Below are 17,889 nucleotides of genomic sequence, written 5' to 3'. Positions count from 1 at the left end.
CCGAGGTGGGCGGGCGGGCGCACCCCTTAGAAAAAAAATCAGTGTAGTATACGCGTTAAAATTCCGAGCACTCTCTATAAAATTTTGCAATCGCACCCCTTGAACTTTTAAACCGACCATTAACATGTACTTCAAGGAATACGAATAGCATGGAACGATTTCTCAAAACTTGTTGCTAGATTAATTATTAGATTATTGAATTAAACATTTGTTTTGGCCGACACACCAAGTTTTACCCGACCCGAATTGAACAGAACCATTCTTTTTTATATTTAACGATAGACAACCGACTTCCAAAACTTCCGCCCTAATGAAAAAAAAATTTTTGGGTCCGCCACTGAGGGTAAAAAGGTACTTGTACATTTTTATTTAAGTTAACTGTCATTTTTGTCCATGTAATAAAAATAAATGGTAAAAATGTACAATGACCTTTTTAGTCCTCATTAAATAGACAAAATTAACGGACGTTAACTTTTTGGACTGAAATAGCACGTTTTAAAAGTGTCAGGAACGAAAACAGTACAAATTTAAAATTTGATTTAGAACGATGTAGACGAAAATGGTAGTTAACTCTATCAAGATTATACTATAAGATGTTTTAAAGATGATATTTTTTCTTTTTTTTAAGTGATATTTTTCTCCTTATTTTTATAATGTATTTTAAGAAGATGATAAACTATAAAATGTTTTAAGAGGCTTCCAGGAAATTCGGGACCTCTATAAATTTACATTATTAAATGATTTAAATCAACCAGATATAAATTTACATTATTAAATGATTTAAATCAACAAACAGATCCATGTGTTGATTTTGAAACAATGTACTTGTGGCCTTACGTGGCACAATATAAAAGTGATGCCAGCATAACATTCTGACACGTGCCCAGTTTTTTTATCATCCTGTAATCTTTTGACACGTTGCATTACCTCACTGTACATCAACAACCTTTTTCCCCAATTAATATAAAAAATAAACTTACGTGTCTGCCCCTCTTTTGTCTTTGTCCTAGGTACTTTCCTTACACGTCTCCAAGGGCAATTTCGTCTTTTATCCTTTGTTTTGTAGTTCTATTATAAATACCCTTTTGGATAGGAAATGTATAACAGACCCATCCACTTTTACATGTTTCCAAAATACCCCCTCATAGGAATGAGCTCGGTATCGACCGGTACCGGAACCGAAAGCACCGGTACCGAAAATCCAAAAAAGTAGGTACTGGTACCGAATATACCCGGTATGGTACGGTTCGATACCGTACCGGTACCGAAAATGTACCCGGTTCAGTAAATTCGATACCGGATACCATTTGCTCATCCCTACCCCTCATCATGCAAATAAGGGCAAGATTGAGGAACTAAAATTTGTAAATATACCAAAAGGGATTAGGATCAAATACAAAGGATCCTAATTGTAAGAAGTGTAAGAAGGATTTATAGAGTGACAAGTGTCCAATAACCTAAAAAAACCCACTACACAAAAAAACCCCACTACAAAAAAAAAAAAAACCCTTAAACATCCACCACCACCAAAAACCTAAACCCCCCCCCCCCCACATCACCCACCCTAAAAAAAAAAAAAATTTTTTTTTTTTTTGCCGAGGGGGTGGGGGTGGGGGTGGGGGTGGGTGTTTAGTTTTTTTTTAGGTTTTTTTTTTTTGGGGGGGGGGGGTTAGGTTTTTTTAGGTTTTTGGGGGGTGGGGGGAGGGGGGGTTAGGTTTTTTTTAGGTTTTGGGGGGTGGGGGTGGGGGGGGTTTAGGTTTTTTGAGGGTTTTTGGTGAGGTATAGTTTTTTTTTTTTTTTTTTTTTTTTTTTTTTTGCCGGGGGGGGGGGGGGGTAGGTTTTTGGGTGGTGGTGGGGTGGGGTGGGGTGGGGGTGGGTGTTTAGGTTTTTGGTGGTGATGTAGTGTGTTTAGTTTTAGGTCATTGGACACTTGTTACTCTATAAATCTTCTTACACTTCTTACAATTAGAAGCCTTTGTAGAATAACTTGACCCATACCAAAAGATACCATTATATCCTAGTTTTATTTGTCAAATTTGTGCAAGAAACAACAAAAACAAAAGGAAACAACAGATGGTAAAATTTTTAAGCAATACTTTTTCATTATTTTTTAGGACCTAATTACGACAAAATTTGAGGTATATAGTGTAAAACTGGAAAAAACATATTATTTTATTAGAAAACATTAAGTTAACAATACTATGAATTTGTTCCCAATAAAGCTATATATATTGAAGAGGTATGGTATCAAGTACATACACATATGACAGGACTACATCACTTTTATCCAGTATGGCGTCTACATCAGCAAATCACATCCAGAAATTTTTAGAAGCTTCTGAAAGAAATCGTAGGTGACACCAAAGATGCTCTCCCAGACAAAAAAGGACAACACGTGTCACCAGCAGACGGACGCCAGCTGGACCTGCTAGATATTCCTAAGACAGGCCAACAACCACTGCTAGAATTCTCCTAACTGGACGAGTAAAGATGTGCCACGTCATCCATTACCCTGGGAATGAAAGAGGAGACCAAGAGTATATTCCTCTTAGTCGGACAGCTGGCACTCGACGGCAGCTGGCAAGGCCCTCCTTCCCTCCTTCATCCTTCGGCTATAAATAGAGGACACCTCCTTCAGGTTTAACATTTTGCTCTCTCTTTATTTCACCTATAACACACACTATTCTCCTCAGAACAATACTTATTCTCACGTTGGAGGGTGGTCACAAGAATAACCCCCCTATTCCCCTTCTGTGGCGAGTCACCGGTGTTCTGTTTTGCAGAATCCAGCGATCAACGAGTGGAGGAAGAGATTGAACCCTTATTCAAGAAACAACCCAGCTGGATAACCTAGTGTTAACCAGTATTTGATCGTATATTAAAATTGTTATAAAGGTAATTCAAATACATCCGGACTTTATTCAACAATTAACATGAAAAATATGTCTTAAAACAAAAAGAAAAAAAAACTTTGAAATTCTTGAAAGACAAAAGTATCCTTATATTAATCTATAAGTATAGAGGATGATTCAACGTGATGTGTTGGTATAAAATAAGCAAGAAACATGATCCAATAATTAAATATTTACAATATATAAATGACATTTTGAATTAAAAAATTAAATACTAAATAACCATCATATACAACAAAATAGGCTGCCATCTTATTACATTTTGTTAGATTATATACAAAACATTATAAAACAAATTAGATTTTCACCAATAGTCTTTCTAACATTAAATTTTGTAATCTAGATTATTTAATTAATATTAACATGTTAGGCTAGAAGTTTGCTTATAAAATTCAAATTTCTTAAAAAGTGTAGAAAGTCATAAAACACCAACATATCAACCATAAAATACATCCAAAACTCACAAATAACAAAATGAAGATTATTAAAACACCATATATGTTGGTTGTGTTTTGTGTTTTGAATGATAAGACTCTGATTATTGAATGACAAACCTTATTATGTTTTATGTTGATTAGCATTTTGTGTTTTATACTCATAGTTCTACGATTGTGTGTTTGAAGTTTTTATGGACATTTATGGTTTGAATATGGTGTTTTAGTAGTCTTCATTTTGTTATTTGTGGGTTTAGATGTGTTTTATCTTTTTTTTTATACTTTTTTTAGGAAATTTAGACATTGTAGCCGAACCCCACCATAACATGTTAAGCATATAATTATCTACAAATCCAATTATATAAAAACTTTTAAACAAGTAATTATCTAAAACACTAATACTCACTTAAAAACAATATTCTTAAAATCTGATCAGCTAGATCTAAAACCACGATCATTTGACTAGACCGGTAACCTATCCTCACTTAAACAAGTAATAATCTAAAAAACCAATCCTCACTTAAATACAATGTTCTTACAATCAGATCGTACCAACCAGCTAGATCAAAAACCGCATACACAACTAGTCAACTAAATCCACTTAAACCACAATCATTTAACCAGACTTGTCAAACCAAAAACCATATACACAACCACTCCAATCGAATACACTCGAACCACATTCATTAAAGTTAATCAATTATAACCCTGATCAATTTAACCCACGGCCCGAACAAGTAGTCAGAGCAAGTAAATACAATGTTCTTACAATCAGATCGTACCAACCACCCAGATCAAAAACCGCATACACAACTAGTCAACTAAATCTACTTAAACCACAATCATTTAACCAGATTAGTAAATCCAAACACCATATACACAACCAGTCCAGTTAAATACACTTGAACCACATACTTTTACAATTATGACCCCGATCAAAATACCCGTGAACGAACAAGAACCGAACACGTTAAGTTAATCAATTATGACCCCGATCAATTTAACCAACGAACCGAACAAGAACCAGAACCGAACAAGTAGTTGGAGTAATAAGTAAATATGTAAAAGAAAATCTCAAGTATCCCAATCAATAAACTTAAAGGGTCGAAACTAAAACATCTGTCTTCTCCACTCATACTGTTTCCTTTTCCCCTTTCGAACAATTCTCTTCTTCATTTCATTTCCTCTCAAATTTCTTCATCCTCCAATCATATTATCTAAAAACCTCCCCTGTTTCTCCTAATTGGTTCTTTCTCTGTTGCCCCAATTCTTCAATTACGAAGAAAACCCACTTTTCAAGCTCAAAATCAGAGCAATAGCAAACCAATATGCGGATCACACCCACTTTCCCACTCCGATTATCTCCAAATCGGGTCACAAAACACTTCGATTGAGTTTATTTGGTTCAAAATGGGTGAAAGATCGAGGGATTTGTTGCAGAGATTCACCGGGTCAAAAGATCCGAGAGGATCCGACCCGGAAGAGGATCTGGAGCTGAATCTCGGGTTATCGTTAGGTGGAAGATTTGGTGTGGATAAGAGTAAGTTAGTAAGATCATCTTCAATTGCTGCAATCTTACCTGTTGTTAAAGACGACGACGACGACGTTTTGAACAATAATAAGTTGAAAACGGGTCATGATGGATCTTATTCGGGTTTGGTCAGAACGGCGTCGTTGCCGGTGGAGACGGAGGAGGAGTGGAGGAAGAGGAAGGAGCTTCAGAGTTTGAGGAGGTTGGCTGCCAAACGACGTCGTTCGGAGAAACAAAAGAGTTTGACTAGGGTTGAAAGGGAGGAGTATGTTGTAGCTATGGGCCGGGTCGGCTCGTCCGTTGGGCCCTTGTTTGGATCGGGTAATTGGGAGTTTGGTGGGCCCGAGGGGACCGCCGTTGCCACGTCGGATGGTAGCGGTGGCGGTGTCACTCCGCCATCATCGTTGCCCGGATCGGTGGATTCACAAGGTAATATAACATGTGCATTGTTGTTATTCTTGTTATTCTTATATAGAAGTTTCCCCGTTCGAAAAAAAAAACATGTGCATTGTTGTGTTTTTTGGAGTTTAGTGTAAATTATTTTAGTGGTTTAGAGGCTTATGATATGTTTAGAAGCCCTAATTTCTTGTTGGTAATTATATCCAAACCCTAATGTCAATATGTGATGGAGTTATTATGCTTTAGTGAGGCGCGCAATCTTACTAAGATCGATATTTTTTGATCATGTTTGTGATGATTGATAGATTCCGTTAAATCATCGTTCGAAGGACCTATTTCCGTTGACGAATTATAGAAAAGGTGTATGTTGATACTTGTAAAGAATTCTCTAGAATTAGGACAAAATTTATTGTTTTTTTGTTCATATTCTTACAATAGGTAATGCATGTTGTACTTTTGTTACTTACCAAGTATGGTTATATTCCCATGGGCTCTTTCCGTTTTCACTCTATTTCTATACTAAAACACATAAACCGAAACCCTAACAACGATGTCTGATTACGATCACGAAGGAGACGGGTCTTATGGGACAAGTGTAGAGAGAGGAGGGGAGGGGGGGGGGGGAGGAGGGAGAGAAAGAGAGAGAGAGCTGGTGCTGGTGGTAGAGGAGGATAGGAGGTGATGGAGGAGGATACATGGTAATTCACAAAGTCGGGGTTGGTAGATCGCTCTAAGTTTCGTCTGTAATGGTCTTCTTAGAACATTAATGGAATTTGAAGCTGGGTTTCTCATAATGGAATTTGGAGCTGGGGGTCTCACTGGAAGCAGCCTCTCTATCCCCTGGGATAAAGGTAAGGCTTGCCTACATCCTATCCTTCCCAGACCCTATCAATAGCTTCGCTATAGGTGGGATTATACTGGGTATGGTTGTTGTTGTTGTCTTTCTGTTATCTTTAACTTCGGGTGGAGGTAGATATCAAGAAAGAAACTGTGTGTGTGGCGTTGACGGTGGTAGAGGAGACTAGCCTTGCCCTAATTTTGGGTATGCTGTTCTTCTTTTGGTTTTCGATGTTCAATTGTAAAAACACATTTGTCTAAACCTTACTATACATATTAGGAAAATTGGTATTTAATAAACCAACCTTTAACCAGTTGGTAAATAATAATCCAACCTACAGAATTGGTATATAATAATCCTACCTATCAACATGTTGGTACTCAATGAACTTCCGTTAATTTTTTTAACTGAAGTTAGTTTTTAAGTTTTATTTATTACACAAACAGTCCCTGTAGTTGTAATTTACTAGTTTTAACTATTTTATAAACCTCAAATCGAGGAAAAGGAGGATTTTCGAGTGGTTTTTTTGTTTCATAAAATAGTTAAAACTAGTAAATTTATAACTATAGGGACTGTTTGTGTAATAAATAAAACATAAAAACTAACTTCAGTTAAAAAAAAACTAACGGAAGTTCATTGAGTACCAACATGTTGATAGGTGGGATTATTATTTACCAATTTTGAAGGTTGGATTATTATTTACCAACTGGTTAAAGGTTGGTTTATTAAATACCAATTTTCCTACATATTATGACGTTCTTGCGATTGCATCTTTGTTGCAATATTAGGGTTAATGGTATGTATTTATATGTTATTAATCATTAATTATTAACTTCTAATAATCTAATGATTGATAACATACATATACATATCAACAACCCTAATATTGCAACAAGATGCAATCGCAATTCGCAAGAACGTCATAATATGCATAGCAGGTTTAAACAAACGTGTTTTTACAATTGCGCATAGAAAGTCAAAAGAAAAACATACCCAAAATTAGGGCTAGGAGAGGCTCCTCTACCACCGTTGCCACTACGCACGCTCACGCACGTTTTTTTTTTATATATATATCTACCTTCTTCCGAAGTTAAAGATTCCAAAAACAAAAATTCCATTAGAGAAACTCGTAGTACCTTTTTAAACGCTGCTGCTGACACCACCACAACTGAACACCGCAGCTCTAAACGTCACAGGAATACCGGAAAAGGAAAAGACGATGATGTGGCCGTTGTTACATCGCCTGAACGAAGAACTTCTCGGTTTAGCAAGCAAAACGGAGATTACGACGTCATGACAGTTGTTTTAGAGGTTTCGACGATGGATGCCATTGTTAAGGTGTTTTGCGTTCACATGGAACCGAATTTCTCATAATGACACAAAATTTAATAATAATATGTATATGCATAAGATGGATGCATCCTATGCTTTTCATCTAGTAATTAGATGAAAAGGTCAAAACAAAATCTGGGAAAAAAAGTCAAACTTTAAGTTCTGATGTATGCAATCTGTAACCATTTAATGTATAACATGCTTGCTATCTTTTTTAGCATTTGATGCAAGAAATTACTTATTGCGGTTCGCCCTTTAGATTTTATAGCAATTTATGGTACTACAATTTACCTAATTATCCCTTCTAAACATTCCAAATAATCAAAAGCTTAATGTTACCATTATTGTTTCAGGATCAGGAGCCGAAAGTGAAGCTAGCCCCTCGAGCATACAGTCAAGCCAAGAACGAACGAATCAGGATGGCACGAGTTCATCCCGGTCAAAATCAGTGGACCCCACGGTCCAACCGTCAAGACCAAAAACCGAAAAGGCAGGCAATAACAACAAAGGGAAAGAAATCCGGTCAAATGCAATCGACATGCCATGTGTGTTCACGCAAGGGGACGGACCAAGTGGCAGGAGAATTGAAGGGATTCTTTATAAATATGGGAAAGGCGAAGAAGTGAAAATAATGTGTGTTTGTCATGGGAGTTTTCTTACACCGGCGGAGTTTGTGAGGCACGCCGGTGGGACAGATGTCGTCCATCCGTTGAAGCACATAGTTGTAAACCCTAATTCTTCTTCTTACTTGTAATGGTGGCAGTGGTGGTGGTTGCAATGGTGTGTGTGTGTTCTGTCATCATCCATTTGAGAAAGTTTAAGAACTTAAACATTAGCTCATTTAAGAGAGGGAGGTTGACTATTTTCTGGTCTTTCTTTTTGTTGGTTCTTTTTGGGATGAATATGTTTATCAAATATGCACTATGCTTTGTATTTAGTAAGGATTTTAGATGTCATTTCTTTTCATTCAATTTTAGTTCGGTTTTGGTCGAATCTTTAAGCGTATGGCCATTATATACTTCGTGTTGGTTCAAAGAATTTAGGTTCGACAAGGATCACTTGATTCGTATATTCACTTGTGCCTACTTAAATCTTGACCTTTCATTTTTCAATTTAGGTTCGACAAGGATCACTTGATTCGTATATTCACATGTGCCTGCAGATGTGGTCCGCAGACTGCAGACCTTTTGCATCTGAAAAAACAAACACCACTGATAGGGAGACGTCTCACAGCCCAACAAACTCCAGCCCAAGTCTAAATTGGATCAATTTGACCCAGCTGAAGTATCCAGACACTTAGTCCATACCACCAGTCATATACCCCACGTTTTTATCACATCATGTTTTGATTATCTAGTTTTATTACTTTCCATTTAGTTATTTTGTTTTATTTAAAGTTGTCAAGTAGTTTTTGAGATTCCACAAGTGTAGGAAACGTGGGGTGGTAGTGCTATTGTCAGTTTCTTTTTTTTTTCACAAATATGTACTGGAAAAATTGCAAATGAATGGGAGTTTTTACGATTTTTCCTAAAGAACATTCTCTGCACTTAGAGGATATTTTTATTCCTTGCTATTCTAATTTTCTGGCAGGAAATTAGAAGGTGATCTTGGAAGTCTAATCCAGATCTCGTGGTGTGACTGTATCGAGAATTTCGGGTTAGAAAATCTGCCCAACGAAGCTCTCGAGTGGTGCGTTTGTAGCTCGTAGAGGCGTTGTAATTCTGTGTTTTTTGGTCAGCGGGTATTTTCGATCCAGTAAAAAGCTCATTGCCATCAACCACCTATAGCTCTTAAATGGATTTTCTTCTATAAGATGCATGTGTTGGACTCTAAAGTTCACCTTTTTATGTAACCAACCTTAAAAGCTTACCTTCCATAAAAAAAATGTTATGATTTGAAAACCTAATGCCCAACCGGGCTCCAAAAGGCGTTACTAATAATGTTATAATTCATATTTTTCGATCCCCCCGGACCCTACTAACATCTAAAATAAAAACTTTAATACGACGAACAAAAATGGAACTTTTAGAGACACGCGTCATATATTGAATTTGTGAAAAAAAAATATGGAGATGTCACCATCTTTGGACAGGACTCAATGCGGGGCCGATGCTACCATCTTTGGACCGGATTCAATGTGGGTTGAGGTGCATATGAAAGAAGTTAAGAAGGTGATAAAGATATGAATAATGTCATTCTCATAAGACCTCTTATTATTATTATGCAAGGATGAATGAAAATTTATTTGCAGGTCCTACAGATAAAACTCATGAAAACTAAGAATAATTACCTGTTACAGTTATACACCATTAACCTCTACTCCCCCAATTTTGTTTTCCAGCCCGTCTTAATCGCGGTCCCAAACAGCACCGACAATCGTAGCGTTGTTGGGCTTTTTGACACGTTTTCTTATGAATGGGTCAAGTTAAGTTTTATCTCAAACGGGTCGGTTTAATAAAACAGGCCTAAAGGGGAACATGTCAACTGGATCAAGTTGTTCATTTTTCCATTTTCTTTAAAGAAAAGTTCGGCGGTCACCTGATCCAACGTGCTCCATACCAACCCGTACTAAAAATGACCGTTTTCAACCCGACCTGTTACTACTAGATGAAACGGAGAAACGGCTAACGTGTGACGTTCAAGCGCCGGTAAATTCACCAAAGCAGCAATGGCAAGAAACTGACCATGGACCAGAGCAACACCGTTTTTTTGAACCCGCCTTTTGATCGGACTTTTTTGGTGTATGTGAATTTGCTTCCTTGCTGCAAAGAAATCAAAGTCAATTAAATTGTTCTAGTATAGACAAGTGAACAAGGAAATGAAAGCAAAAAATGGTTACATGCACAAGTGGCCAAAATGAACAGTTGGGTGACAGCTTGGTGTAAAAAAGCGTGAAGCGCACAAAAGCGACAAGGTCTAAAATCAAAGCGCGAAGCGCAAATCGCAAATCGCAAAAGCGGTGGGCTTTTCGTACGTGAGGCGCAAGGTGCTTATGTATTTTTTTATATATATCCTATAGGCCTTTAGCATCCCTTACCCAAAATGTAGTGATAAATAAGGTTATTTAATGTATAAATCATATAATGTACAACCATTTTAGCTGCATGTATAACACTTTAAAGTACAAAAACACCTTCTGTACAAAAAGTGCGCGCCTCAGTGGGATTTTTTTCCAAAAAAGCTCGCTTTTTGTGCGCTTTTTGTACAGAGCTCGCTTTATGTCACACAAGGCGCAACTCTTTGCGCCTAGGGTCGCTTTGCGCTTAAGCGCGCTTAAGGCTCGCTTTTTTAAACCAAGGGTGACGGGCCAAAACTGGGTCGGGTTGAAACCCGTTGTTTTTGGTAAGAACAAAGTTGGCCATTACGGTAATTATAAGTTTTGGATTGGGCTAATTTGGTAATTATAGCGTAAAAAGAGAACAACTAGATATGGGTGCAAAACAAAAAAATCAGAATTACCAGGCATCTACCCTTACAATAATAATCTAATGTTTTAAAAATAAAACGATTTAGTTTTTTTAATATAACCCGTTAATAAATAAATAAGTAAAAATGGAAAACTTACGGTTGTGATGAAGATTTTTTCTTTGGTTTACAGTTAGAACAACTCATCCACTTTGGCAGTTTACAGGACCCACAGTCGCATGTTGACCAACAAAACTTCTTTCTGCAACACAAAGTAGATATACTTCATATCCGCAGCATACTTAAGGGCTAAAATATATATCACATATTAAAAGCTTGAATCGTACGCACAATTTAAGATATTAGCTTAAAAAGGGAACAAACTAAATACACCGAACTAGTTAAAGTGTCCCAAAGTCGAATCTTATGCATACAACCTCCTAAATCGTTAAAGTAAAAGATTCAGATAACTTACCGTGACAAGTATTATTTTTGTAATTATAACTACCACATTAACTATATATATATTCTTTTTAAAAGACAAGAAAAGTATTTGCATGTCAACACAACCCGACACGACTATCTTGCCACTGCTGTTATCGACCAAAACCCATGAATCATAGCAACAACCCATACAACACCTAAATCGTTAAAAATAAAAGATTTAGATAATTTACCGTGATAAATATGTTTTTTTGTAATTATAACTACCACATTAGCTATAACCATATTTACTTTGAAAAGGACAAAAAAAGGTAATGGCATGTCAACACGACCCGACACGACCATTGTCTGCACTTGAAATATGACCCGTTTTGGGTGGCCCGATCGGGAACACTTGTTCTCCTAATAAAAAGATAAGACTTTATGATATTATATAATTTCTTACAACATTTGTTCTCCTAATGCCATTATTCATATAAATATTATTGGTTATTCATGCGGTCAGTCTAGCCTTTATTTTTAAAAAAACTAAGAGACGGTCTCGGTCTGATTGCAAAAGAAAGTACAGTTCAACAAGTTAATAAACTTTTGAATAATTTCAAAGTGGTAACATATATAACTTACTTTGGTTCACTAGCTTTATGATCCGTTAGAGGAGACGATTCCAGCTGTTGACCTTGAGAACTCACTCCTTCATCCGCAAGTCGTTCGACTTGAGTTTTCCACCTAACAACCTTTTGCGGCTCATCTAAATCAGACACGTCAACATCTAACTTATTTAACGTTTCCGCTCTTAAACTTCCCGCATCACTTTCACTAGAATGTTCCACAGCGTCAGCAGCCGATAAATGCACTTGATCATGTTTGTTACTATTGTTAAGATGAATGCTAAAAAGCGACTCGTTGGAATCATCACTCCATGATGATGATGGTGACGAGAATCTACTAGAGATATCGAAATCTTCATTTCGTTCCATTACTTGAACGGGCGGTGATTGTGTGAGTGACAAACTACGGTACGTGCTGTCTGAAACTGATAATGGTATGGCATCAGATGAACGATTGTTAACGGTTTCATCTGTGATAGAAGATTGATGTTTAGGGGAGGTGGGCCCGGATGGCGGTTTTGGATCCATTTGGTTTAAATCTACTCAGCTTTCGGCTGGTTTTTGTTTTCTGATGTGGAAAAGGATGGTTTATAGAATTTCTTGCGCAAAGATTCTCATCGTTTAAATCACCGATCTGAAATTCTTCCTTTTCCACAAACACGCCCAGGATCCCGTCTAAAAACATCACAAGTTATACGTAAGATATAATGTTTATCTCTATCTTATGATGTAAAAACAGTAAGAAATACTATACTAAGAACACACGCATAGAATCTCATCTAGTGAACAACGAATTACAACCCATGTGTTAGTTCTAAATTAGAAACAGATTTGTGCATAGATAGATGTTATTGATATTTCCACAAGTGTTCAGAAATTAGGGGTTTTTGTTTACCTCTTAATGAGACTCTTAATGGTTCAGACCTCTTACTGGTTCAGCACTTAATGATTCAGACTGTTTGTTTCACGAGCAGATGTCTGAATGGTTCAGACATTTGCCTCTGAATGGTTAAGCATTATACAGAGTCTGAATGGTTAAGACCTCTAATCTGAATTGGTCAGACATTTGCCTCTGAATGGTTAAGCATTATACAGGCTCTTAATGGTTTAGACCTCTTACTGGTTCAGCACTTAACCATTCAGATGTTGCCAAACAGCCCCTTAGTCTAGTTAGAAACCACCAAACAACACTTCTAAACTGCAACTTCCTAAACATATGCTTAATCAATATTCTCTCCCTAGCTATAAATACAACTATAGGTTTATTCTCTCCCACATCTTGAGAAATTATTATGACTTCTTTTTGTAACTTTGAGAACCCATCACAGAAAACTCACAGGACCCCACCAATACCCTGCTAACCAATGGGACCAGCTAAAACCTAGTTGGGCAGGTGTGGTTAAGGCTACGTGTTCTGGTGGGGTTAAAGGTGAAAAAAAAGTTTAGCCGCGTAGGCGCCACTTGCGCAAGGATGGTTTCCCCTCTCACCTAGGTACGTTGTGGCGGGGGGAGTAATAAAAAACTAAAAAAAGAAATGGTGAGGTAGAGCTAAATGATTGGTTGTATTATTAACTAGAGTTAACTGCTATTTTCGTCCCTGTGGCTTGTCCAATTATGCCCGTCCAGGCCAAATTTCAAAAATTGTACCATTTCAGTCCCTGACATTCTTGAAACATGCTAGTTCTGTCCAAAAGATCTAAAGTCTGTCAAAACCTGGCATAATTGGACAAACCATACGGACGAGACTGGCATAACAAACATTAGTTTTTTCTGACAGAACTGACATGTTTCAAGAATGTTAGGGACGGAAATGATACAAATTTGAAACGTAGCCTAGACTCAGATAATTGAAGTGACATACTACAGGGACGAAAACGACAGTTAACTCTATTAATTAAAAAAACTAAATTAAACCACCTTGCCCCTTTAGCGCCCCATCGAGGCGGTCCCGTTCGTTCACCCAAACCACAACACATGCTCTAAGGTGGAAACCAGTGAAAGCTGGATTCGAATCAAACACTTACCACAACGCCACCCTTTAAAATATGTCAACTCATTATTTTTCAAGTATAAACAATCACACACAATCTAAAGTCTAAAGAAACCCTAAATTTCATTACGGAAAGCAAACAGAAATCAATGAATCGTATACAGAAACTTGAATTTGAAACAAACGGATATGCAATTAATAATGAAATGAATGTGATTGTTACCTCAAGTGGAGGTGGATGATGTATGTTTCCCCCTTTTTATTGTGTCGAAAAAGGGGCAAATTGGAAAGAGGAGAAAATTAGGGTTTTTAGGGTTTCATAAACATGAAAAGATCGAAAGGAGTAGCGATTATTTCGTTACGAATTTCTGTCAACTTCCTCAACTTCTCTCTTCGCGCCATCATGCAAGGGCAATTCTGTCTTCTTTTCAATCAGCCTTTCTTTTTCAAGAGACGACGTCGTGTTACAAATCTTATAATTTAGAGTAAATTATTTTTAACTAGAATAATAGTCCGCGCGTTGCGGCGGTACATACCGTGAGTATTGGATCGTTATCGTTTTGGGTCGGGTCGTTATATTACTTGAACGATACATGCACTTGGTATAGAAATCAGCACCTATTTTACATAGACAGAAAATGATTAAAGTGAACATCGACACCACCACTCATGTTCGATATAGAAAGCAACACCTCTTTTACATCCACATAGTTCGATAGAAAAATTAACACATGTTTTACCTCGACATAAAACAATAAAAAACGAATATCGGTACTAGCATCGATTTTATTTGAACGATATCGATCTATTTAGATCATGAAAATACTGGTACCTAATTCAATTATCGTCACAGAAAGGAGTAATGTACTATTAAAATATAAATAAATGCTTAAAATTAGAATAAAAATAAATCGAAAAATACTTAAGAAACTATTAAAATATAAATAAATGCTTAAAAAATCTAAAACACTATTCATGAAGAGTTTTGTTTAATATGTATAATGTATAATTACTTGTGTTTTAATGGTTTTAACCACTTAAGTCCAATGTTAAAAAGTTTATCGACTTGAGTCCCTAACCGCTCATTCTATAACGTTTTGAGTCCTTGTGTTTTAGTAGTTTTAACAACTCGAGTCTAAAATAAAAAATACAAGTGTTAAAAATGGACTCAAAACGTTATAAAATGAGTGGTTAGGGACTCAGGGCGTTAAACTTTTTGATTTTGGATTCAAGTAGTTAAAACCACTAAAATACAGGGACTCAAAAAGTAATTTACTCTATAATTTAATTTTGAGTTAACTATCATTTTCGTCCCTTTGGTTTGGTGAAAAATGTCACTTCAGTAAAAAAAATGCGTCAGTTCCGTCCTCAACATTTTTGAAACGTGTCACTTCAGTCCAAAAAGATAACGACTTGCGCCAATTCCGTCCTCGCCGTTTTTAACGACGCGTTATCTTTTTGGACTGAAGTAGCACGTTTAAAAAATGTTGAGCATGAAACTGACGCAATTTATTTTTTGAATTAAAGTGACATTTTCAACCAAAACACATGAACGAAAATGCCAGTTAACACATTAACTTTTATTTTATTTTAAAAATATTTTTATTATCCCCGCTATAAATTCTCTCAATGCCACATTCAATCTTATAATTTATCTTTTATTTATTTTAAAATATTTTTGTTATCCTTATTATTATTTATTATATTAATTTAAAGAATACTAGTTTTTTACTATCGCTGCGTTGCGGCGAACGTCTTTTGTTGTTTAGTCTGTATTTACATGTGTTTTGAAATCATTACGAGCGCGTTGTGCACGGAAACCGCTGATAAGAATAAAAAGAAAATATAGAAAAAAGCAGTAAAAGATAACCAAAAGAAAATCAACCAAAAAAGTTGTATGGTAACGATGTTGTTCATATGAAACCCGTGGTCAGAGATGAGCAAATGATACTGGGTACCGGTACCGAATTTCCCGAACCGAAAGATCTCAAGTACCAATTCGGTAGGACTTTTGGCATTCCTGGTACCGGTTTGCTACCGTTTTTTACCTTCATATACATGTACCCGTAATTGGTATTTTCGGTACCAATATCGATTTGGTATTGGTTGGCACCGAGCTCCTGAAACTAAAAAAAATCATTAATAGTTGAAGAAATCAACAAAAAAAGTTGCACGATACCGTTGTTCGTACGACAGCCGTGATTAGGGATGAGCAAATGGTACCGGGTAGCAGTACCGAATTTTCCTGAACTAAACGATTTTCAAAATCAATTCGATACCGACTTTTGGTGTTTTCTATACCAGACTGGTATCGGTTTTTACCTTTATTGACAAAAGCTTATCTAACTTAAAAAATAAAGAAGATAATAAAACTATTAAAAAAATCATATATATCATTATAACTTTTCCTTATTATTTACTGTTCAAAACATTAGAAATTTAATTTAATTTAATAATAATAATAATAATAATAATAATAATAATAATTTAATTTAATATATATATATATATATTAATATATATATAGAACATTGGAAATTTAATATATAGAATAATGCTATTTTTTATTAAATCACGTTATCGCTTAATTATTGGGAAAAAGGTTGGGAGACGTACTGAAGTTAAAATAAAATAGATTATTGTGTAAACCCAAACCCAAACCCAAACCCAAACCCGAACTTGAACAATAGAGTTAGAAATTTAAATTACTAATTGATTTATTTTTATTCAAAATTATTTAACATCTTAATATTAATAAAAGACTACAATTAATATTACATGGTAATCTCTCCTTCAAAATTATAATTTAACTTTTATTTTATTTAAAAATATTTTTGTTCTCCTTATTATTATTATTATTATTATTTATTATAAATTCTCTCAGTTTTAATTTTAATCTATACATATAATAAAAGAAACCATTGATGGACACATGTCATTCATTCAAGGCATTTACGTTTTGTTTTCCCGCATTTTTTACTACTTAATTAATTATGTATAGTTATCTTTTTAACTAAAGATAGCTATTATATAGGACATTTATTTATATTTGAATTTATTTGTTTATCTTAATAACATAATAATAAATCAGCATTTAAAGTATTTTGTTAAAAGTAAATTTTACTTTATTCATAACTATCCGTTGTTTATTATCTCAATCATTAATTGATATTACAAATTATATATTTTAATTTAGAAAATGAAACCAAATCAAAGTTGACGAACAATGTCTAATATCTTATCCAAACAAATAAAATAAATAAATAATACAATATTTAAATTAATGTCGCTATAAATCAGTATTTCAATAACGAAAAGTATTTCAACAATCTTTGAAGTTTAAGTTTGAAACAAATTGGGTTCAGTTAATTAGGAAGTGTTATCGGCCAACAAGTTGAAAATTGGGAGTGCTGGTGTACAAATCGAAAATTGAGAGTATTATCGGCCAATTGGTGAAAGTTGAGCTTATTTAAATCAAATAACCCTAAAAAAACACAAATTGACCATATTCATTATTACTAAGGGTGTTCACAACTTGATTTAAAACCGTGAAGCCGATAGTCATTAGTTTGATTTAACGGTCGGGTTTATTATTACCCTTCGGTTTATGTATTAAGTTTATTAATATTTTATTTTATATAAATTTATTTAACGCGTACAATACACGGGGTCCTTAAAAATATATTTTTATTAATATATAAAATTACATTTATTCAACCCGTGTAATAAACAAGATTTTTAAAGATATATTGTTTTATTATTTAGTATATAAAAGTTTTATTATATAGTATACAAAATTATTCAACCCGTGTAATACACGGGGTTCTAACCTAGTATTATCTAATCTAATCTAAACTCTAATAAACCACTCCAACAAATGGGACATGGTAATTTCTCATGCTATCTAAATATGGTTGAGAATCCTGTACATTAATACTCTCTCCGTACCATTAAAAGTGTCCTATTTTGAATTTTCAAAGTTTCTATTTATAAACT

General features: G+C 35.2%; 2 protein-coding genes across 2 annotated transcripts; one reads left to right on the top strand and one right to left on the bottom strand.

The window, feature by feature from the left end:
- Nucleotides 1-4,145: 4,145 nt before the first annotated feature.
- LOC110920831 (ninja-family protein AFP1) lies at nt 4,146-8,417 on the top strand. Its single transcript, XM_022165030.2, has 2 exons — nt 4,146-5,306; nt 7,800-8,417. Exons 1-2 carry the CDS (start codon nt 4,757-4,759, stop codon nt 8,198-8,200), a joined length of 951 nt encoding a protein of 316 aa, XP_022020722.1. The 5' UTR covers nt 4,146-4,756; the 3' UTR covers nt 8,201-8,417.
- A 1,204-nt stretch (nt 8,418-9,621) lies between these two features.
- On the bottom strand, nt 9,622-14,301 carry LOC110925559. Its single transcript, XM_022169487.2, has 4 exons — nt 14,117-14,301; nt 11,920-12,578; nt 11,012-11,113; nt 9,622-10,208 (listed from the first exon to the last, which is right to left on the bottom strand). The coding sequence occupies exons 2-4, from the start codon at nt 12,429-12,431 to the stop codon at nt 10,085-10,087; spliced, it is 738 nt and encodes a 245-aa protein (XP_022025179.1). The 5' UTR covers nt 12,432-12,578; nt 14,117-14,301; the 3' UTR covers nt 9,622-10,084.
- Between the last annotated feature and the right edge of the window lie 3,588 nt (nt 14,302-17,889).

This window comes from Helianthus annuus, chromosome 17 (genome assembly GCF_002127325.2).
Source record: "Helianthus annuus cultivar XRQ/B chromosome 17, HanXRQr2.0-SUNRISE, whole genome shotgun sequence".
NCBI lineage: Eukaryota > Viridiplantae > Streptophyta > Magnoliopsida > Asterales > Asteraceae > Helianthus > Helianthus annuus.
Note: the sequence above shows the minus strand (reverse complement) of the source record. Positions and strands in the feature narration are given on the sequence as shown.